This window comes from Balaenoptera acutorostrata, chromosome 5, assembly GCF_949987535.1.
Source record: "Balaenoptera acutorostrata chromosome 5, mBalAcu1.1, whole genome shotgun sequence".
In the NCBI taxonomy this organism is placed as follows: Eukaryota; Metazoa; Chordata; class Mammalia; order Artiodactyla; family Balaenopteridae; genus Balaenoptera; species Balaenoptera acutorostrata.
Genome location: NC_080068.1, coordinates 81,919,695 through 81,943,728, shown reverse-complemented (window position 1 = coordinate 81,943,728; position 24,034 = coordinate 81,919,695). Strand labels below are relative to the sequence as shown.

At 38.9% G+C, this 24,034-nt stretch overlaps 1 protein-coding gene across 10 annotated transcripts in view; it reads right to left on the bottom strand.

Annotated features, from left to right (window-relative positions):
* Positions 1-24,034, bottom strand: part of ARAP2 (ArfGAP with RhoGAP domain, ankyrin repeat and PH domain 2) — a 211,959-nt gene that overhangs the window by 89,176 nt on the left and 98,749 nt on the right. For all 10 annotated transcript variants that reach the window (XM_057547413.1, XM_028165607.2, XM_028165610.2 and 7 more), the window contains 4 exons: positions 20,639-20,783; positions 18,491-18,593; positions 17,653-17,851; positions 17,392-17,455 (listed from right to left, as the gene is read on the bottom strand). In XM_057547413.1, the coding sequence (XP_057403396.1) occupies positions 17,392-17,455; positions 17,653-17,851; positions 18,491-18,593; positions 20,639-20,783 (511 nt within the window). The remainder of the gene's footprint in view (positions 1-17,391; positions 17,456-17,652; positions 17,852-18,490; positions 18,594-20,638; positions 20,784-24,034) is intronic.

Genomic DNA, 24,034 nt, shown 5'->3' with positions numbered 1-24,034 from the left:
TTTGCAAATATTTTCTCCCATTCTGTGAGTTGTCTTTTCGGCTTGTTTATGGTTTCCTTTGCTATGCAAAAGATTTTAAGTTTAATTAGGTCCAATTCGCTTATTTTTGTTTTTATTTTCATTACTCTAGGAGGTGGATCATAAAAGATCTTGCTGTGATTTATGTCAAAGAGTGTTATCTTTTACAATATTTATAATATTTTAAAATTACTGTCTACATTCTTTGCTAATTCCATTATCTTTCTCATTTCTGGGTCTGTTCTTATCAACTGATTCACAGCTTTTTCACTTTGCTAGTAACTTTTACTGTATGCTAGACTTCATTCAGTGCCAGGATTGTGTCTTCCTTTAAAGGGTGTTGATGTTTGTTTTGGGATCTTTTGCCTATTTGACCCCAGGTAACTAAGCGACTTGTGGAGAGGTCTGTTTTTAAGCTTAGTAAGGTAAAAATGGAGCAGCCTTTACCTGAGGGCTGGTTTAGCCTTAATACTCTGGAATTACCTTTCTGGAGTCTTTACAAATGCTCTGTGTGTTAATGAAGTCTGTCTAACTTGGCTAGATAAAATTTGAACCCACTCCAGCAGTGTCTAAACTCTGGGAATTGTTCAACTCATAGCACACCCTGGGAATATTTCTACCTGGAGTTTCGACCTGCAAATACGCAGGTTCGTATTGAGCTGAAGATGGAAAGGAACTCCTTTGAAGATTTTTTTTTTTAAACATGTTTATTGGAGGATAATTGCTTTACAATGGTGTGTTAGTTTCTGCTTTATAACAAAGTGAATCAGTTATACATAGACATATGTTCCCATCTCTCTTCCCTCTTGCATCTCCCTCCCTCCCACCCTCCCTATCCCACCCCTCTAGGTGGTCACAAAGCATCGAGCTGATCTCCCTGTGCTACGCGGTTGCTTCCCACTAGCTATCTATTTTACATTTGGTAGTGTATATATGTCCATGCCACTCTCTCACCGTGTCACATCTCACCTCTCCCCTTCCCCATATCCTCAAGTCCATTCTCTAGTAGGTCTGTGTCTTTATTCCCGTCTTGCCACTAGTTTCTTCATGACCTTTTTTTTTTTTTTTCCTTAGATTTCATATATATGTGTTAGCATACTGTATTTGTTTTTCTCTTTCTGACTTACTTCACTCTGTATGACAGACTCTAGGTCCATCCACCTCACTACAAATAACTCAATTTCATTTCTTTTTATGGCTGAGTAATATTCCATTGTATATACGTGCCACATCTTCCTTATCCATTCATCCGATGATGGACACTTAGGTTGCTTCCATGTCCTGGCTATTGTAAATAGAGCTGCAATGAACATTTTGGTACATGACTCTTTTTGAATTATGGTTTTCTCAGGTATATGCCCAGTAGTGGGATTGCTGGGTCGTATGGTAGTTCTATTTGTAGTTTTTTAAGGAAGCTCCATACTGTTCTCCATAGTGGCTGTATCAATTTACATTCCCACCAACAGTGCAAGAGGGTTCCCTTTTCTCCACACCCTCTCCAGCATTTACTGTTTCTAGATTTTTTGATGATGGCCATTCTGACCGGTGTGAGGTGATACCTCATTGTAGTTTTGATTTGCATTTCTCTAATGATTAATGATGTTGAGCATTCTGTCATGTGTTTGTTGGCAATCTGTATATCTTCTTTGGAGAAATGTGTATTTAGGTCTTCTGCCCATTTTTGGATTGGGTTGTTTGTTTTTTTGTTATTGAGCTGCATGAGCTGCTTGTAAATTTTGGAGATTAATCCTTTGTCAGTTGCTTCATTTGCAAATATTTTCTCCGATTCTGAGGGTTGTCTTTTGGTCTTGTTTATGGTTTCCTTTGCTGCGTAAAAGCTTTTAAGTTTCATTAGGTCCCATTTGTTTATTTTTGTTTTTATTTCCAAAGCTCTTGCTCTGCACATCTCCCCGTCTGCTCTGTACTGTATCCTGCAGTGTTTAGCTACCACAGATTCCCCTATCTCTATAGGGAAAATCAATATAGCAAAACCACCACATTCTGCTTGGGTTCCCGCATTCCGTGTGCCAGGGACTGATAAGAAGCCAAGTTGATCTTAACCCTTATGTCACTTGTTTCCCTTCTCTCCATGATCACAATCCTGGGATACCTATTGTCCTAAAGTCTGAAAATAGTTCATCTCATATGTTTTGTCCAGTTTTCTAGTTGTTTAAAGTGAGAGGGCATGTTCCATACCAGTTATTTCTTCACGGACAGAAATGGGAGTCCAGAACATTTTATTTAGTCATTGCATCCATAAATCACCCTCATCTTAGTTTATAGAGAAACAGTATTTTTTTCCCCATACCTTCAGATAAGAAACTGCTGCACAGTGATGGAATTTTAGCCAGAAAGAGGCAAACAATTATTAAGAAAATCTGCAGATGCAGAGACTGTATCACAAGAATAATGAAGAAAGAAATATTAGCTTAAATAGCTTGTTTCCTGTGAAGCGAACAGTTTAGTAAAAAGTGTCAAGGCACACGATTCCCTGAGAAAGACAAAGTCTCCAAGTTTTCAACTTCATCTATGTATAGTATTAGGCAATCACCTATAGGAATGTGAGAAACAGCCCTGTTTCAAGTCTGCTTAAAAAAAAAAAAGCTGTCTTTACCCTTGTAAAGAGCCTGCAGTCCTTTCCAGAACAAGGCAAGTTATTAATTACATTTAATTGATAATACTAATATGGTATCGATCTATCTCTCCAGGCCCACTCTTTCATCCTTCCTCCTTAAGAACTGAAGGTTAAGGCTGAGCTGGACTAAAGATGTACCCTAGCCCATCCTATTTCTCTGAAACTATCGTTTCCACCTCTTTGAAGATCTTAGTGTCTCAACCCCTCATTTTTTTCCTACTCTAATCCTACCTAGGATTCCAGAGCCACTTAAATATAAATTTTCTTAAAAAATAGAAATGATTATCTTGATCCCATTTATCTAGAAGGGATCTTCTCATTCTTTTGTATTTTTTCACACCATATTGCATTTATTTGTTCATAAGCTTACATTCTACTATATGGGAGGTGTCTTGAACTGAATGAAATACATTTTTGAAGAAAATAATATATACTTTAAAATCCACCTTTTATTAAATAGGCACACATTCCCTTTATCGTGGTTCTCTTTAACAAACAAACAAAAAATCACCTTATAATGTAAGTTTGAATAGTCCCTTTCTTTCTGCAAAACCTGTGGGGGTGGTGAGAGAAGAGTGTCTGGTTTGCTTTGGCAACATTCAGATTAAACCATCTCTGCAAATTAAATCATCAGAAAGTTACAAAAGCAGTCAAGCTGATATTGTGGGCAATCAGCTACTGTTTAATTTGCAATTAAATGCACAATTTAGAATCCACTTTAAGATAATTCACCCTGGAGGGTATTGCTAGCATATCAGCTGCTATAAAACACAATTCAAGGAGGGAAAAAAAAAATCACATGCAATAAGTTGATATGAAATAAGAATCTTCAACTTAGGGTATTAATCACCCAAATTGAGAAAAGTAGTCTGTCCCATAATTGTGAAACATATCGATAAAATGTTTATTCCCCAGTGTCGGCTTCTTTAGGTCTGGAATTTGCAGTTAAAACTGAATGTCGGGGGTCAGAGAGAAGATGGCGGAAGAGTAAGACGCGGAGATCACATTCCTTCCCACAGATACAGTAGAAATACACCTACACGTGGAACTGCTCCTACAGAACACCCACTGAACGCTGGCAGAAAACGTCCGACCTCCAAAAAGGCAAGAAACTCCCCCCGTACTTGGGTAGGGCAAAAGAAAAAAGAAATAACAGAGACAAAAGAATAGGGACGGCACCTGCACCAGTGGGAGGGAGCTGTGAAGGAGGAAAGGTTTCCACGCACTAGGAGCCCATTCGCGGGCGGAGACTGCGGGGGGCGGAGGGGGGAAGCTTCAGAGCCACGGAGGAGAGCGCAGCCACAGAGGTGCGGAGGGCAAAGCGGAGAGGTTCCCGCACAGAGGCTCGGCGCCGAGCAGCACTCACCAGCCCGAGAGGCTTGTCTGCTTAGCCGCCGGGGCGGGCGGGGCTGGGAGCTGAGGCTCGGCTTCAGTCGGATCGCAGGGAGAGGACTGGGGCTGGCAGCGTGAACACAGCCTGAAGGGGTTAGCGCACCACAGCTAGCCCGGAGGGAGTCCGGGAAAAAGTCTGCAGCTGCCGAAGAGGCAAGAGACTTTTTCTTGCCTCTTTGATTCGCGGCGGGCAAGGAGAGGGGATTCAGAGCGCCGCCTAAACGAACTCCAGAGAAGGGCGCGAGCCGCGGCTATCAGCGCGGATCCCACAGCAACAGGGGCGCAGAGGGAAAATCGGAGAGACTCTCGCACAGAGGCTCGGCGCCGAGCGGCGCTCACCAGCCCGAGAGGCTTGTCTGCTCCCCCGCCGGGGCGGGCAGGGCTGGGAGCTGAGGCTCGGGCTGCGGTCGGATCGCAGGGAGAGGACTGGGGCTGGCGGCGTGAACACAGCCTGAAGGGGTTGGCGCACCACAGCTAGCCGGGAGGGAGACCGGGAAAAGGTCTGCAGCTGCCGAAGAGGCAAGAGACTTTTTCTTGCCTCTTTGTTTCGCTGCGCGCAAGGAGAGGGGATTCAGAGCGCCGCCTAAACGAACTCCAGAGAAGGGCGCAAGCCACGGCGATCAGCGCGGACCCCAGAGACGGGCGTGAGACGCTGGGGCTGCTGCTGCCGCCTCCAAAAAGCCTGTGTGTGAGCACAGGTCACTCGCCACACCTCCCCTCCCGGGAGCCTGTGCAGCCCGCCACTGCCAGGGTCCCGGGATCCGGGGAAAACATCCCCGGGAGAACGCACTGCGCGCCTCGAGCTGGTGCAACGTCACGCCGGCCTCGGCCGCCGCAGGCTCGCCCCGCCTCCTCTGTACCCCTCCCTCCCCGCGGCCTGGGTGAGCCAGAGCCCCCGAAGCAGCTGCTCCTTTAACCCCGTCCTGTCTGGGCGGGGAACAGACGCCCTCAGGCGACCTACACGCAGAGGCGGGTCCAAATCCAAAGCTGAACCCCAGGAGCTGTGCGAACAGGGAAGAGAAGGGGAAATCTCTCCCAGCAGCCTCAGGAGCAGCGGATTAAAGCTCCACAAACAACTTGAAGTGCCTGCAACTGTTGAATACCTGAATAGACAACGAATCATCCCAAATTCAGGAGGTGGACTCTGGGAGCAGGAGATATTAATTTTTCCCCTTTTCCTTTTTTTTTGTGAGTGTATATGTATATGCTTCTGGGTGAGATTTTGTCTGTATAGCTTTGCTTTACAATAGCTTTATTTTACTTCACTATATTATAGCCTCTTTCTTTCTTTCTATTTTTTCTCCCTTTTACTCTGAGCCGTGTGGACGAAAGGCTCTTGGTGCTCCAGCCAGGCATCAGGGCCGTGCCTCTGAGGTGGGAGAGCCAACTTCAGAACACTGGTCCACAAGAGACCTCCCAGCTCCACGTAATACCAAACGGCAAAAATCTCCCAGAGATCTCCATCTCAACATCAAGACCCAGCTTCACTCAACGACCAGCAAGCTACAGTGCTGGACATCCTATGCCAAACAACTAGCTAGACAGGAACACAACCCCATCCATTGGCAGAGAGGCTGCCTAAAATCATAATAAGGCCACAGACACCACAAAATACACCACCAGACGTGGACGTGCCCACCAGAAAGACAAGATCTAGCCTCATCCACCAGAACTCAGGCACTAGTTCCCTCCACCAGGAAGCCTACACAACCCACTGAACCAACCTTAGCCGCTGGGGACAGATACCAAAAACAACGGGAACTACGAACCTGCAGCCTGTGAAAAGGAGACCCCAAACACAGTAAGACAGGCAAAATGAGACGACAGAAAAACACACAGCAGATGAAGGAGCAGGCTCAAAACACACTGGACTTAACAAATGAAGAGGAAATAGGTAGTCTACCTGAAAAAGAATTCAGAATAATGATAGTAAGGATGATCCAAAATCTTGGAAATAGAATAGACAAAATGCAAGAAACATTTAACAAGGATGTAGAAGAACTAAAGAGGAACCAAGCAATGATGAAAAACACAATAAATGAAATTAAAAATACTCTAGATGGGATCAATAGTAGAATAACTGAGGCAGAAGAAAGGATAAGTGACCTGGAAGATAAAATGGTGGAAATAACTACTACAGAGCAGGATAAAGAAAAAAGAATGAAAAGAACTGAGGACAGTCTCAGGGACCTCTGGGACAACATTAAACGTGCCAACATTCGAATTATAGGGGTACCAGAAGAAGAAGAGAAAAAGAAAGGGACTGAGAAAATTTTTGAAGAGATTATAGTTGAAAACTTCCCTAATATGGGAAAGGAAATAGTTAATCAAGTCCTGGAAGCACAGAGAGTCCCATACAGGATAAACCCAAGGAGGAACACGCCAAGACACATATTAATCAAACTGTCAAAAATTAAATATAAGGAAAACATATTAAAGGCAGCAAGGGAAAAAAAACAAATAACACACAAGGGAATCCCCATAAGGTTAACATCTGATCTCTCAGCAGAAACTCTGCAAGCCAGAAGGGAGTGGCAGGATATACTTAAAGTCATGAAGGAGAAAAACCTACAACCAAGATTACTCTACCCAGCAAGGATCTCATTCAGATTCGATGGAGAAATTAAAACCTTTACAGACAAGCAAAAGCTGAGAGAGTTCAGCACCACCAAACCAGCTTTACAACAAATGCTAAAGGAAATTCTCTAGGCAAGAAACACAAGAGAAGGAAAACACCTACAATAACAAACCCAATACATTTAAGAAAATGGGAATAGGAACATACATATCGATAATTACCTTGAATGTAAATGGATTAAATGCTCCCACCAAAAGACACAGGCTGGCTGAATGGATACAAAAACAAGACCCATACATATGCTGTCTACAAGAGACCCACTTCAGACCTAGGGACACATACAGACTGAAAGTGAGGGGATGGAAAAAGATATTCCATGCAAATGGAAATCAAAAGAAAGCTGGAGTAGCAATTCTCATATCAGACAAAATAGACTTTAAAATAAAGACTATTACAAGAGACAAAGAAGGACACTATATAATGATCAAGGGATCGATCCAAGAGGAAGGTATAACAATTGTAAATATTTATGCACCCAACATAGGAGCACCTCAATACATAAGGCAAATACTAACAGCCATGAAAGGGGAAATTGACAGCAACACAATCATAGTAGGGGACTTTAACACCCCACTTTCACCAATGGACAGATCATCCAAAATGAAAATAAATAAGGAAACACAAGCTTTAAATGATACATTAAACAATATGGACTTAATTGATATTTATAGGACATTCCACCCAAAAACAACAGAATACACATTTTTCTCAAGTGCTCATGGAACATTCTCCAGGATAGATCATATCTTGGGTCACAAATCAAGCCTTGGTAAATTTAAGAAAATTGAAATCGTATCAAGTATCTTTTCCGACCACAATGCTATGAGACTAGATATCAATTACAGGAAAAGATCTGTAAAAAATACAAACACATGGAGGCTACACAATACATTACTTAATAACGAAGTGATTACTGAAGAAATCAAAGGGGAAATCAAAAAATACCTAGAAACAAATGACAATGGAGACACGACGACCCAAAACCTATGGGACACAGCAAAAGCAGTGCTAAGAGGGAAGTTTATAGCAATACAAGCCTACCTCAAGAAACAGGAAACATCTCGAATAAACAACCTAACCTTGCACCTAAAGCAATTAGAGAAAGAAGAACAAAAAAACCCCAAAGCCAGCAGAAGGAAAGAAATTATAAAGATCAGGTCAGAAATAAATGAAAAAGAAATGAAGGAAACAATAGCAAAAATCAATGAAACTAAAAGCTGGTTCTTTGAGAAGATAAACAAAATTGATAAACCATTAGCCAGACTCATCAAGAGAAAAAGGGAGAAGACTCAGATCAATAGAATTAGAAATGAAAAAGGAGAAGTAACCACTGACACTGCAGAAATACAAAAGATCATGAGAGATTACTACAAGCAACTATATGCCAATAAAATGGACAACCTGGAAGAAATGGACAGATTCTTAGAAATGCACAAACTGCCGAGACTGAACCAGGAAGAAATAGAAAATATGAACAGACCAATCACAAGCACTGAAATTGAAACTGTGATTAAAAACCTTCCAACAAACAAAAGCCCAGGACCAGATGGCTTCACAGGCGAATTCTATCAAACTTTTAGAGAAGAGCTAACACCTATCCTTCTCAAACTCTTCCAAAATATTGCAGAGGGAGGAACACTCCCAAACTCATTCTACGAGGCCACCATCACCCTGATACCAAAACCAGACAAAGATGTCACAAAGAAAGAAAACTACAGGCCAATATCACTGATGAACATAGATGCAAAAATCCTCAACAAAATACTAGCAAACAGAATCCAACAGCACATTAAAAGGATCATACACCATGATCAAGTGGGGTTTATCCCAGGAATGCAAGGATTCTTCAATATACACAAATCAATCAATGTGATACACCATATTAACAAATTGAAGGAGAAAAACCATATGATCATCTCAATAGATGCAGAGAAAGCTTTTGACAAAATTCAACACCCATTTATGATAAAAGCCCTGCAGAAAGTAGGCATAGAGGGAACTTTCCTCAACATAATAAAGGCCATATATGACAAACCCACAGCCAACATTGTCCTCAATGGTGAAAAACTGAAACCATTTCCACTAAGATCAGGAACAAGACAAGGTTGCCCACTCTCACCACTATTATTCAACATAGTTCTGGAAGTCCTAGCCACAGCAATCAGAGAAGACAAAGAAATAAAAGGAATCCAAATCGGAAAAGAAGAAGTAAAGCTGTCACTATTTGCAGATGACATGATACTATACATAGAGAATCCTAAAGATGCTACCAGAAAACTCCTAGAGCTAATCAATGAATTTGGTAAAGTAGCAGGATACAAAATTAATGCACAGAAATCTCTTGCATTTCTATACACTAATGACGAAAAATCTGAAAGTGAAATTAAGAAAACACTCCCATTTACCATTGCAACAAAAAGAATAAAATATCTAGGAATAAACCTACCTAAGGAGACAAAAGACCTGTATGCAGAAAATTATAAGACACTGATGAAAGAAATTAAAGATGATACAAATAGATGGAGAGATATACCATGTTCCTGGATTGGAAGAATCAACATTGTGAAAATGTCTCTACTACCCAAAGCAATCTACAGATTCAATGCAATCCCTATCAAACTACCACTGGCATTTTTCACAGAACTAGAACAAAAAATTTCACAATTTGTATGGAAACACAAAAGACCCCGAATAGCCAAAGCAATCTTGAGAACGAAAAATGGAGCTGGGGGAATCAGGCTCCCTGACTTCAGACTATATTACAAAGCTTCAGTAATCAAGACAGTTTGGTATTGGCACAAAAACAGAAATATAGATCAATGGAACAGGATAGAAAGCCCAGAGATAAACCCACACACATATGGTCAACTTATCTTTGATAAAGGAGGCAAGCATATACAGTGGAGAAAAGACAGCCTCTTCAATAAGTGGTGCTGGGAAAATTGGACAGGAACATGTAAAAGTATGAAATTAGAACACTCCCTGACACCATGCACAAAAATAAACTCAAAATGGATTAAAGACCTAAGTGTAAGGGCAGACACTATCAAACTCTTAGAGGAAAACATAGGCAGAACACTCTATGACATACATCACAGCAAGATTCTTTTTGACCCAGCTCCCAGAGAAATGGAAATAAGTACACAAATAAACAAATGGGACCTAATGAAACTGAAAAGCTTTTGCACAGCAAAGGAAACCATAAACAAGACCAAAAGACAACCCTCAGAATGGGAGAAAATATTTGCAAATGAAGCAACTGACAAAGGATTAATCTCCAAGATTTACAAGCAGCTCATGCAGCTCAATAACAAAAAAACGAACAACCCAATCCAAAAATGGGCAGAAGATCTAAATAGACATTTCTCCAAAGAAGATATACAGATGGCCTACAGACACATGAAAGAATGCTCAACATCATTAATCATTAGAGAAATGCAAATCAAAACTACAATGAGATATCATCTCACACCGGTCAGAATGGCCATCATCAAAAAATCTAGAAACAATAAATGCTGGAGAGGGTGTGGAGGAAAGGGAACACTCTTGCACTGTTGGTGGGAATGTAAATTGATACAGCCACTATGGAGAACAGTATGGAGGTTCCTTAAAAAACTACAAATAGAACTACCATACGACCCAGCAATCCCACTACTGGGCATATACCCTGAGGAAACCATAGGTCAAAAAGAGTCATGTACCAAAATGTTCATTGCAGCTCTGTTTACAATAGCCAGGACATGGAAGCAACCTAAATGTCCATCGACAGATGAATGGATAAAGAAGATGTGGCACATATATACAATGGAATATTACTCAGCCATAAAAAGAAATGAAATGGAGGTATTTGTAATGAGGTGGATGGAGTTAGAGTCTGTCATACAGAGTGAAGTAAGTCAGAAAGAGAAAAACAAATACAGTATGCTAACACATATATACGGAATCTAAGGGAAAAAAAAAAAAAAAAAAAAAAGGCCATGAAGAACCTAGTGGCAAGACGGGAATAAAGACACAGACCTACTAGAGAATGGACTTGAGGATATGGGGAGGGGGTGGGGTGAGATGTGACAGGGTAAGAGAGTGTCATGGACATATATACACTACCAAATGTAAAATAGATAGCTAGTGGGAAGCAGCCGCATAGCACAGGGAGATCAGCTCGGTGCTTTGTGACCACCTAGAGGGGTGGGATGGGGAGGGTGGGAGGGAGGGAGATGCAAGAGGGAAGAGAAATGGGAACATATTGTATATGTATAACAGATTCACTTTGTTATAAAGCAGATGCTAACACACTATTGTAAGGCAATTATACTTCAATAAAGATGTTTGAAAAAAAAAAAAAAAAAAAACTGAATGTCGTCAGGCTTGGGAGCCATCAAGTGCTTTATGCTTTACTATAGGTCAACTAAACAATCTTAAAAAAATTAAAACAAAAACCAAACAAACAACAACAAAAGAAAGCTAGGCTGTTCTGTTTCTGATTAACACAGCTGAGTTATTCATACTGTGTTTATTACAACTAACAGCCTTTCTGTAAAAGCTTAATAATAGGTGTCTTTGACAAACGAGCATGAAGCTACAGAATGTGAGATGGTGCACACAGTAACTTATTTGTCAGAAAGAGATACACAGAGAATGTGGGCCAAGTGCAGAAATAGTTTTTAAATTTTATGAAAAGGATGCTGTAATCTATTGAATACTTCAGTCACAGTGGATATATAACCTACTGTCCAGAAAAGTGCCTTCTGACCTCAGCAGGGTCCAGGACATTCACTGACTAACAATGGGTATTCAAAAACATGATTTCTTTCTTTCTTTTTTTTTTTTTTCTGCACCAAGAAAAGCACAGAATCTAAGTCCCAATGACAGCATCAAATATCATGGCAGAAAGCCTTAAGTGTAATCAAGAAAGCTTCATTTTCCAAAATAATAATTTTTAAAGTATACAAAGAATACACATTAAAGCGACACCATCTGGAGCACATTCTGCTTAGAGCTTTTCAGAGCAAAAATGCTCTGTGTGTGGAAAATATTATTGCAATATTTTTCTGTCTAAAGACACTCATGCTATGTATATAGAGAAAATTACCATGAAGATTAAAATATATATCTAGTGACTATATTCAGTGGATGGTTATCAAGTTATGAACTAGTTCATGGGGTTTATTCTCTTGCCTTTAAGAAACATTAATATATTTTAACATTTTAATCAAGGGTAGACAAGGGCAGAGAAAATATGTGAAATTAATTCATTAAGTTTATTTATGATTTGCAGCGCTGGTTCAAGCTGTTATTAGCAAAAAAATAAAGGTTAAAACTTACAGCTAGTTGGTTTCTCTTTCTTTCAATTATTCTCACTATCTTTATATGCCACCAACATGAATAATTAGAAGTTGTTTTATTTCTTAAAGCCACAATTTTATCTGTCATTGACAAGTCTACCGCAATCGACTGTACTTTACAGTCATTATTTCCCAAGGGGCTAACAGGTCAAAAGACAGATGAAAAATAGGGCAATGCAATGAAATTCTCTTATTTTTACATGATATTAAAACAGCTCTTAAACCATTACATCTATAACTAACTGGCTTTGTTTGAGTACTGGGAGAGAAGTACAGTACATATTCTCTACTTTGGTAAATGATAAAACCATTCATAAAGTCACCCAGGCCAAAAGCTCAGGACTCATCCTTATTTCCTACTTCACAAAACAACTGAAAACCAGCAGATTGATTGAAAACCAACAGATTGGTCTCTCTCTCAACATCCCACCACCAAATCTAGAAAGCTACCAACATCCAAAACCATCCATCAATTCCTCTTTTCTTCCTGTTAGAATTGAGGGACTTGTCCTGTTGTCCTCTCTCTTATACCTTCATTCTTCTCCTTTTTTTTTTTTTTTTAATCTCTGCTCCATCAAAATGTTTTAGATGGCACAAGTTCAAGCCATCTAAAACAAAATTGCACATACATTCCCTTCCTGGGTCAAATCCCTTTTACCTCATTAATCCTATTAACCTCCAGACATCCTTCACCAACTGGTTAACTAATCTGATCCCGTTCCCAACCTGACTCTAATCCAGTTTCTGCTTTATCACTTCTGTTCTCCACAGAGTCCCCAGATGGACTCCCCATCACTTACCAATGGAGTATCTGTCCTCATCAGATAGCATCTGACAGTTTTGACTATTCCTTCCTTCTTGAAACACTCTCTTCCCGGGCTTGGTGCCGCATTCTCTCTTGGTCTCCTGCTTCACTCTCTGGATAAACTAGCTTTACACCCCACGATAGCTATTCCTCTCTGACAACCATCCCCACCTCCAACTGACCTGTATTTACCAAGGCTCCCACACGTTACTTCTTCCCTTCTCACTCTGTAGATTCTCCCTAGGTGATTTCACTTTCTTTCTTCTATATGCAGGTAACTCCAAAATCTATATCCCCACCCCATTAACCAATCAGGACTGTCAGATCCATAAATATAACTCCCTCCGAGCAACTTCTCCTTAGCTGTTTATAAGCATTTCATGTTCAACATGTTGAAAATCAAACTCATTATCTCCCCAGCTCTCTCCCAGACCTGCTCTTTTTCCATTTTTCCTTATCTCAAGTCCCTTTATTTACATATGTATATACATATCCACATATATGTACACACACGTGTGAATGTGTGTATAAATATATAGACGTATGGGTCCCTGTTCAGCACCACACAAGGTGCTCTGGACACCTGCAGGCTCTTTGCTCCATCAAAGATTACAACCTAGTGCACTAACCATCTCCCAGGTTGATTCTTTATTCACACTTCTAACCTCTCTTCTTTCTGCTTCATCTTTAATTATGTAAGCATTGTATGGATACATTTTTCTAATAAAATAACTTTTTAAGTTTTCTAATAAAAATTTTATTTTCTAATAAAATGTTGAAATTTTAAGTTCTAGTGACTTATATTATCTATCCAGGCTTCTAGCCCATTTGCTGACAACTCTTGAGAGTGATCTACACAAAAGTATTGGTAAATTAATACTTAACACTTGTTTTAAAAAGAAGAAATATTTAGGTTGTTAAGCTAAAAAATGACCTTACCTTGATGTCAAAATGGATTACTGTCCTCAAATATCATATAGGTACTGGAAGGCTAAGTGCTTAAAATAGTGGCTAGTATATGGTAAGCTCTATACATTGGCGTCATTGTATTACTGTTATCTGAATATTATTGACTTGAAGAAAACAGGGAAAGCAAATGAAACCAAGATATAAGCATGTGATAAACATAGTTGTTTTCAAATGGTGCCTTTGTATGGCAGCTATTCAAAGAGATCCAAGGAAGATACCTTAGTTTTATATTTGTCCCTGTGTTTCTCCTACTCTCCTCCTGACACATTCTCTGTTCTTTCCTTTCATAAAAATGCTTTCAGCATAACTAGGTGATAACACATGTAGATTAAAAACTTTAAATTATTATCAAAAACAAAATTACACAGCTTTGACCATTATTTTGGAATTCTATTAGTTTTTAACTATTCCATGAACTCAGAGTGTATCTGAATTCACCTGCTGATTCCTGTTGCCCAGGGGAAAGGTCAAGATGTCACAAAGTAACAAAACATTTAGTCTTCTGGCTTCCTTATCTAGCATTCATGAGGGAGTGCACTGCATGCAGTAAGCACTAAAGAAAAATTAAAATCGAATATCACTAACCCACATTTGGTACATTTTAATTAAAATCTATGTACAACTGGTCAAATCCTTTATAGACTAAAAATGATAGAAAACTACCTTGGCTATAGTAACCTGATTTAGAAAAAATTATGTATACATATAATAAATACAATAAATTCCACTAGCAAGTTTCTGCTTGCTTATTTGTTTAAGAACATAAGCTCTGTGAGCTCAGACACGCAATGTGTATTGCTGACCATTTTTTCCTGCCATGTTTATAACAGGCAGCAGGCATTCCATAAACATTAATAGATGACTATAAAAAGTACATTTGTGCTAGTACATTAATGCCATAATACTATCCACTATCTCATTATCATTTCTGAACATGTACGTAACAGTATTCTGAGAGAACAGTATAACTATCATCTGGTACTGAAAATCAGAATCTAAAGCATCATTGACCATTGTAAGTCCAGATATAAATAAGCAAAAACATAAAATCCTAATTATGTTTGTAAGTTAAAAAACATACTCTGACATAAGTATCTAATCAGCAATATGTTTGCTGTCTAAAGCTGCTGATATTCCCCTATGAAGTTCAAGAAAAGACAGGTTCAGATAACTACTCAACGTCATTATCCTTGTCACCAGCATGTAAATTCACCAGAGGGAAGGCTGATTTAGCTATATTTTTATATTATCATTACATATATTTTTACAAATGATCCTGTACTCTTGTGGAACTAAACATTCTGAATTAATATAATTAAGGGATTTGAAAGCAAATAATGAAACATCAAGAGAAAACAATTTGTTCTTCCTAATTGTTGTGATATGACTCTAGCTGCTCCTTCTCAGGCTCTTTTGCTAGATCATTCCTCCTCTAAAATTGGAGGCCCTGGGGCTACATCCTTGTCTCTTTTCTATCTACAGTCCTTCTCTAGGTGAATCTGTCCAGTTCCTTGGCTAAATAAATAAGTCAAAATGCTGATGACTCAAATCTTTATCTCCAGCTGCAACCTCTCCACTTAATTCCAGGCTTGTATATCCAAATGCCCACTCACCAGCTCCACTTTGCTTTCAAATAGACATCTCAAAATTATCATTTCCAAAACCAAATTCTTGATCTACTACTCTAAACCTACTAGTATCCTGCCTCTACTCTCCATGTACTTTTTATCTCAAAAAAACAGCACCATTCATCATTTATGTAAATGCTCAGGCCAAAAACTTTGGGGTCATCCTTGACTCTCAGAGTCATTGAATCCATCAACAGACTTGCTCACCTCCACCCTCCCAGTAGATCCTACACTCAACACTATGTCATTAGGAAGTCACGTTTTGCCTGGCCTCTGCTGCATCACCCTACCTGGATGCTCAGTTTCACTCCTGTCCGCCAAAAGCTATTCATCTGAATCACAGTAGTCATTTAAAAACATAAGGGCTTCCCTGGTGGCGCAGTGGTTGAGAGTCTGCCTGCTAATGCAGGGGACACGAGTTCGAGCCCTGGTCTGGGAAGATCCCACATGCCACGGAGCAACTAGGCCCGTGAGCCACAGCTACTGAGCCTGCGCGTCTAGAGCCTGTGCTCCGCAACAAGAGAGGCCGTGATAGTGAGGGGCCCGCGCACCGCGATGAAGAGGGGCCCCCGCTCGCCGCAACTAGAGAAAGCCCTCGCACAGAAACGAAGACCCAACACAGCCAAAAATAAATAAATAAATTAATTAATTAAAAAAAAAAAAAAACATAAGTCAGATGATTCCACTTCCTGGCTATCAAATCAAGCAGCTTCCCATCACGCTTAGAATAAAATTCAAATCATTTTTTACATATCATGTCCTATAAGGCTCTATATGTTCTGGCCCAGGGATATCTCCGCAATCATTTCCTCCCACTGTCACTCATGCAAATTTCCCCAGCCACAGCAGCTTCCTTGAAGACCCTGAACATTCCAAGCACAACACAGCCTTGGGGTCTTCAAAATACCCTTGACTTTGTGCCTGGTACGTTCTATTCAGACGGCTGTATGGTTTGTTTCTTCACTTTATACAAATCTCTGATCAAAGATACCTTCTCTTACCACCCTATTGAGAACAGAATACTGCTCCGTCAGGCGCACTCTCTTTACCTTATTTATTTATATATTTTAAATTAATTAATTAATTTATTTTTGGCTGCGTTGGGTCTTTGTTTCTGCGTGCGGGCTTTCTCTAGTTGTGGCAAGCGGGGGTTATTCCTCATCGCGGTGCGCGGGCCTCTCACTATCGCAGCCTCTCTTGTTGCGGAGCACAGGCTCCAGACGCGCAGGCTCAGTAGTTGCGGCTCATGGGCCTAGCTGCTCTGCGGCATGTGGGATCTTCCCAGACCAGGGCTCGAACCCGTGTCCCCTGCACCGGCAGGCAGATTCTCAACCACTGCGCCACCAGGAAAGCCCTCTTTACCTTATTTTTTTTCAAGCATTTAAAATTAAGGGACACAATACTATGCCATTTTTTTTTGGTCTGCTTATATTGTGTTTCCCCCACTAGTGTAGATGCTTCATAAGGGCAGAGACCATATCTGTTTTATTCATCACTGTATCCCCAATACCTATAACAGTTCCTGATATACAGTAGAAGCTTAATATTTATTGAAAAACTGAATAAATTCGAGAAATCAGGTTTTAGTTATGCATGATTCAGGGTATTATTTATAGCCATCATATAACTACACTGAAAACATATTTACAACTGCCAAAGTGCTTCCAAATACTTATATGTGAATGTTGCAAAGGGATCAAGGTCTGTAGAAAACTCTAATAACTGATCACACTCAGTTTCTCCTAATGAATACAAAAATATGCAAGCTTCATTGGTGTACTCTTTCTACTAAAGAGAACATACACACACACACACACACACACACACACACACACACACACACGTATGATTCGGAAAATCCCCAACAGGCTACGAAATAATGGGTTCTCCTCCAAGAGGATAACCAGAATATCCAACTCCCTAGAGCTGTAGAGATAAAGAGTAAAAATCAAAAATGCACTTACCTCCCTTTTTCTACCAAGAGCAAGACATCCAATTTTTCCCCATTTTGAAGTATTGTGCTAATTGCTGAAGGGAAAGAAGAAAAGCATGAACATATTTTTTAAAAAAACATTACACTAAATACCCTTAAAGACTACTGAGTCAGTCATATGATGTTTGGGAGTGAGCCATCATAATTTTATGTGAAATCTACTACTTCCACGTACAATAAAGAATTGTGTGCAGAATATAAAGTGAGAGAGAGTAAAAAAAAAAAAACTTACTTAGTTCTTGCAGTCTTCTTAAGTGCATTCTATCCTCCTGACCTTCTTGCATTTGAAGGCAAAAATGCAAACTAGATTTGTCGATAGCAAACCAGCCTTTTCTCCACTGATCCAGGGTGTGGCAGTCTTTGTAGTAGAGTTGACCAATCAAATCATAGTCAGCTTCTGTTAAGTTTTCAGCAACAAAGGGAACAAAATGCTGTTAAAACAAATACAAAAAAGTAATAAAGACAGTGGAAATAGGAAATCCCTTACATAGCTACAGATATGAGGGAAACTGGAAAAATTTGTTTTTCTATTTTAAAGATTTAGAAGGAGTCCAGATTGCAAAACAATTATTTAAACCTGCTATCAGTCTTAAAACTGAAGAGCTATAATGCAATTTCAAATGGCAGCATCTTAAGCCATTTTTCTTATACATAGATTTGAAATAGGAAGACATTCTCTTTGTTGATTTGTGGCATTTTTCAAAATGTCAACCTTCAATGTTTGTCTTCGTTTGTATCTTTTACTGAATCTGTTCTTTTCCCCTTTGTGTATACCATGAATAAGATATCTACCTATAAAAAGACATACATAAAAATGACATTACAACATTGAAAAGATCTCCATCATCAAAGCACGGCCTTAATTTGAAGAATGATTTGTCCAAGATCCTACATTAATTTCTTCTCTGCTTAAGGCTCTAGGAAGGTAGCTCTTAACCTCTTTTGACTACAAGATATGAAAACCTAATGAAGTATGGACATTCTTCCCAGAATCCTGTATAAAATTTTCATGGACCTCTGAAGGTTAAGAATCTTCTCTGGATTTAGGTAATAAAACAATATTTAAATACCTTGGCTATTGCTTCTGTCCATTTTCTTTGAGCTTGAGATGTTTCAGCTCCAAATAAAAATGCACGTTCTGAGGGTAAATAGATCTCGAAGGTAAAGATGGGCCTACAGCACACAAGAATAAAACAATACCACTGGTTATGTTTGGCTTTTATGAGAAAAATAACACAAAGGTCCAGTTTTTAATTAAATTCATTTTGAAAACGGAATAATGGTGTGAAATCTATCTACCCCCTACCTACCATATTTTTCTGTTGATGGTTTATATTTTATTCAGATGAGTTAAATGGAACACACTGGATCAGACAAAAGGAATATTATTCTAACTAATCACTCTACAGCATGACATTGTCGATGTCCTGATGTGACAAAGGCTGTCTTCTGTCTCCTCTTCCCTCTCAGACCACTCCTTCTTGATTTACTCTGACCCCCTATTCAACGCAAACATTGTCCCAACAGTTCTCTAATTAGTTCTCTTCTTGTCTTACTTCACAAATTTTCCTTCCATCATCTTGTCTTATGCCAAAATTTCATCTCCTTACCATAGATAAAATTAGGGTAACATCCCAAGCCCTGAATTTTTCCTTCTGTTCCTCATCCACAGCTCCAAGTATTTCTTGGAACATACTAAGTATATCTTCTGCCATTACTCAAAATACCTTACACCAAACTCATCTTCCTTCTTCCTCTTTCTCACCCCCAACCTACTGTATCTCCTTCATATTCCAATTTAGAGGCATCTCCATCTACCTCATCAACAAGATCAAAACTTTGGAGTCTAATTTATTCTTCCCCTTGACATCAGCTCTTCATCCATTCAGTCAGACATTTAATGTTATCAGTTCAATCTTAAGAGTCTCTCAACCCACTGTTTTTCTTTTTAATTATTTCTTCCTCTAGCTAAACTTTCAGTAATTACAGTCTCTCTCCCTCCAACCTCTTCTTTATCACTTCAGTCAGCTCTCTTCCTAAAATACAAATCCGTATGATTTTTCAGTGGCTACATTACTGATTTAAAATTCTGTAATATGCTATTGAAGGCGATTAAGAATCTGGCTGTAGCAATTATTTTTTTAACCACATCTCATTATAGATGCTTTCTCCTGCATATCTACTTGTATCAGTAACATTCCATCAAGAATATTTTATTCTTGAATATGATTATATGCTAATATAAAATTATTTAAGCAACTTAATAAATAGAATGCACTTAATATTCCATGGTAAGCCATGTTAAACTGATCATTCATTTAGAATAAAAGCACTATTAAGATTAAAACAAAAACAAATCAACTAATAACCAGTTTTGTTCACATAAAAGAATCAAATCAGATTTACTAGAAAACAACAGTCATTTCAACTAGTATATATTGGTCATTATGTGATAATAGTAATATGTTTCATGCAATTTTATATAAATAACATAGCTTTACAAATCTCTTCCTTTTCTCACATAAACTTTTTATTAAAATACTATTCTCCTATAAAACTGATTTTTGCAGATTTTAGTATTCATACTTTTTTATTAATTACATGACAAAATGTGATAAGAAACTTTCACACCAAACATTTTAGAGGGTCAATTTCCAAAAGTCCTCACAGAGTCCTATTAAACTATTTTGTAAGTCAAACATATGAAATAAAAAATGCTTACTCTTTTAATTAAAACTTTTTTGAGACCATAAAAATGCCAAAGTAGATCTTTAAGGAATTTAGTATTTCAATATGCTGTTAAATATGCTTAATAGTTTATTTTATTGTGAACAAACCACTGAATTTTTTGTCATCTCTTTTAACCATGATACATTTAATGAAAGCATAAATTTTGTCATTAGTCCACTATTTTAAATAATGAATAAGTCATAAAAATTATGGGACCACATGTTCAAGAATGGAATGACATAAACTTACTTAAAATTAGATGCAAACATGTCAGCCTTTCATATTACCTAATATAATATTTAAATTTTTCCACTTTTAGTGCATTCCCTAAGGAACTTTCAGAAGCTGAAAAATGAGTAGGCTTCAAGAAACCATTAAACTCTTCTACAAGAAGCAACTGAAGTGAAATGATAATAAAATCCTTATTACCTGGTATGATACATACCAGAAAATACTTTCAACTCCTATCCATTTAATGATAGACCTACCCGGTATTTAAACAGAAGTCTTCTTTGTGTACAGCCAGGCAGATAACTTCATTGATATTAATGGTGCCATTAGGTGTGGTAGACTTATCATTTTCATAGTAACTCAAGAAGCCTCCTTCCAGAACACACCACTTTTTATTTGTCTCTAGGAATTGAAAACGAAACAAATAATAAATTGAGCTATACCATACATCAAATTTTAAAATATGTGGTTTTAAATAATGACTGCATTCAAATAAATAAATGTATTAATTTCCTATTTTGTGTAAAGAGCATGATATTGCTGCATGGGATAAAAAGTTGTCACACTCCCTTCTCTCAAAAAATTTACAATCTAGTAGCCAGGGACATACAAGACAAAAACAGCTATGACACTGATGACCAGAGAAACAAGCAGATCCATAAAGAGACCGCTGCAAAACAACTCTGAAATGGCAAAGACTGATGTCTGTACAGAGTATTAGGAGGGAAAAACGTAGGGTTAAAAAGTAAGACTGTGGCTGATGTGAGGTAGGTGAGCAAAGAAAGAAGGAGTCAGACCCTACAATGCCCTTAATGCCCTGTGTAGGGGATTTGAAATTCATCTTGTTAAGAATTCAGCACACTATGGCCTGCAGGCAAAATCCAGATCAACATCTGTTTTTGTAAATAAAGTTTTATTGAAAAAGAGCCACACCTATTCATTTATGGATTTTCTGGGGCTGCTTTCCTGCTACAAGGGCAGAGATGACTTGTGGCAGAGACCATCTGGCCTGCAAAGCTTGAAATATTTACTATCTGGCCCTTTTCAGAAAAGTTTGCTGAGCTTTGATTTTACACTTGATGGTGAGCCACTGAAATGGTTTCAGCAGAAGAAAATTCCAGATTTAAATTTTACACACTTCCTTTCTGTGGAAAATGGATGTGAGAAGGTGAGGCTGGAGGCAGGAAACCAGTTAGGACACTGTCAAAAGAAGTCTAAGTGAAAGATGAAGATCATCCAAAGCAGGACAGTGGTAGTAAGGATAATGGAGGCGGGGAGGGGGGAGACGGAATAACGGGAAAGAATGGGGGACAATAGAGAGAGACAGGAGACAGAGGGAGGAAAGGGAGAGAGAAATGCATACATGCACCTGTGTGTTTTAAAGGGATACAACATGTATTGATGGGATGTAGGGAGTAAGGGAGAATTTATTAATGGTTGTATCATTTTTAGCTTTGATTACAAGGTGGGCAGAAATGTTTACTTTTTTCTACAAGAAAATAAAATAGAAACAGTTTTAGTGCATGTAATCTGAGTTTCCTTTGATATATACTAAATGAGAGCTATCCCCTGGAAATCCAAGTAGGAACACCTATTAGGCAGATCACCCTATGAATTTGCATCTTCAGGGCAAGGAAAGGCCTCAATGACCAGAAAGTCTTTAGCATACAGCTAGTGGCTGAAAATACACAGTAACCAAGGATAAAATCTTAGGGAACTTAGGGAACAATGGATATAGAAGGGTCCACGAAAGCAATGAAGCAAATGAGAAGAGACGGTGTATAAAACAGGAAAGGGGTGAGCATTTCAGAAAGGAATGATTACCAACATTAAATATAGAAAGAGATCCAATAAAACAAGGGCAGAAAATAGCAGTTGGTCTTCAGAATAAGGATGTAACTGCCTATACTTTAGTGAGAGTTCTGTCTCTCTCAGCATCATCATGAGGTAGACCCTTCAAAGGTTAGACCCATTCTTGGAGGGAAGCTACCTTCAAATTGGAGTGGTAAGAAAAAATTTCAAACAAAAATACAGCTTTTGAAATAGTCACTTATGACTGAAAAGGATGTTTCTAAAGCAGCAAAAAATGCTTTCTGAGCTACAATCATTCCATAATTCTGAGAAAGAACTGTGGGAGGAAAGTCACAGAAAGGGGAAACTGCCAAAAACCTACCTGGCCAAAGAAAGAGATTACATGTGAAGTTAGGACTTGGGAAACGAGACTGAGGCCAGGCAGAGGCCAGGCCCCGGGAGTCTTACATGACAGGTGTTCAGGAGTTTGTACCTGTAGACAAGTGGGAGCCATTGGAAGGTCTTAAACAAAAAGTGCCAAATGCATGATGCATAAAATAAATGTAAATGCAGAATCTAATTATGTTAATTCTAATGGGAAACAAATGACAGATCCCTTTTAAAAGGTGAGTACAGGCTCACTGTAAATTAGAAATATGGGCTTGAGGAGATTTAATCCTGTAGCATCATCACCATAACCCTTGATGAGCTTCATTTTTATAAGTGAAAACAGGCCAGAAGTCAAACAAAGCAGGCACAGATATTACCTTTGAGGATTTATAATAACAAAGCTGTGATAGTAAATCCTGACATTTCTATTCATCTGGGAAGCAACGAAAAGCTTTAACAAAATTACGTTGGATGGCATTGGTCTGCTTGGGCAAATTCAGACAGGACACCCTCTCTGCTACAGAAGTCTTACTTCTTAGTCAGTTACCAGAAGATGTCCACCAGATGGTACACAGAATGGTCAACTCTGAGGACACAAGGTATTTACTAGACAAAAGCTTGTGTGTATGGTGGTTGGACTGGCCGGAGGGGTTGTTCTTTGTTTCTATTCAACCTTGACGTTTAGATCAGGGAAGAAAAACACTACTGGAATTTACTCACACACAACTAAAGAACTCCAGAGGTGACCTACTGAAATACTCCTATGAAGTGATATAGATACTATAACAGAGCTAGGTAACGTGGTTGTCAGCTACCACCTGTAGGATATACCTAAACTCAAAGGCTCACTGGAAACCAGAAGCAGCTGTGTACATGGATAGCCTCTCTGCTACTCTTCCTCCTCCTCCTCATCCCCTTATCATCATATGCATGTGGCATGCACTGTTCTGCACATCTTATGTACAATAACTCACTGAATCCTCAGAACAACCCAGTTGGGTCAGTTGTATTACTACATGCCCCTTTCCTTATACCCTGCCCACAGGCACAAGCTGGTTGACTGACCTTCCCAACATCACACAAGTACTTAGCATCAGAGCTGGGGGTAAAACCCAGGCACTCAACTAGGGAAGCTTCCCTTCTATCTACTTCACAAACTGCCTCTCTGTGCCTGTTACATGCTTGAAGCATGTATGTCCATTTTTTAAATGTATCAGCGTACAGCAGAGGTCATACCTTCAAATAGATATATGCACAATAAATGTATGATAGTTAAGGCGAAACTATTATTTTTTGAAACCATAAAGTTGTTTCCTGATGAAGAATTTCCTCACCTGATGGCATTCAGTGCTCACAGAAAATAGGAATACACACTAGGAATCCTTTCGATTTAAAATAAATGTATTACAGCCTTGGAGAAACATTTTTAAACTATATGAGTTAGGTATTCATAGAACAAAAGACCTTCAAAA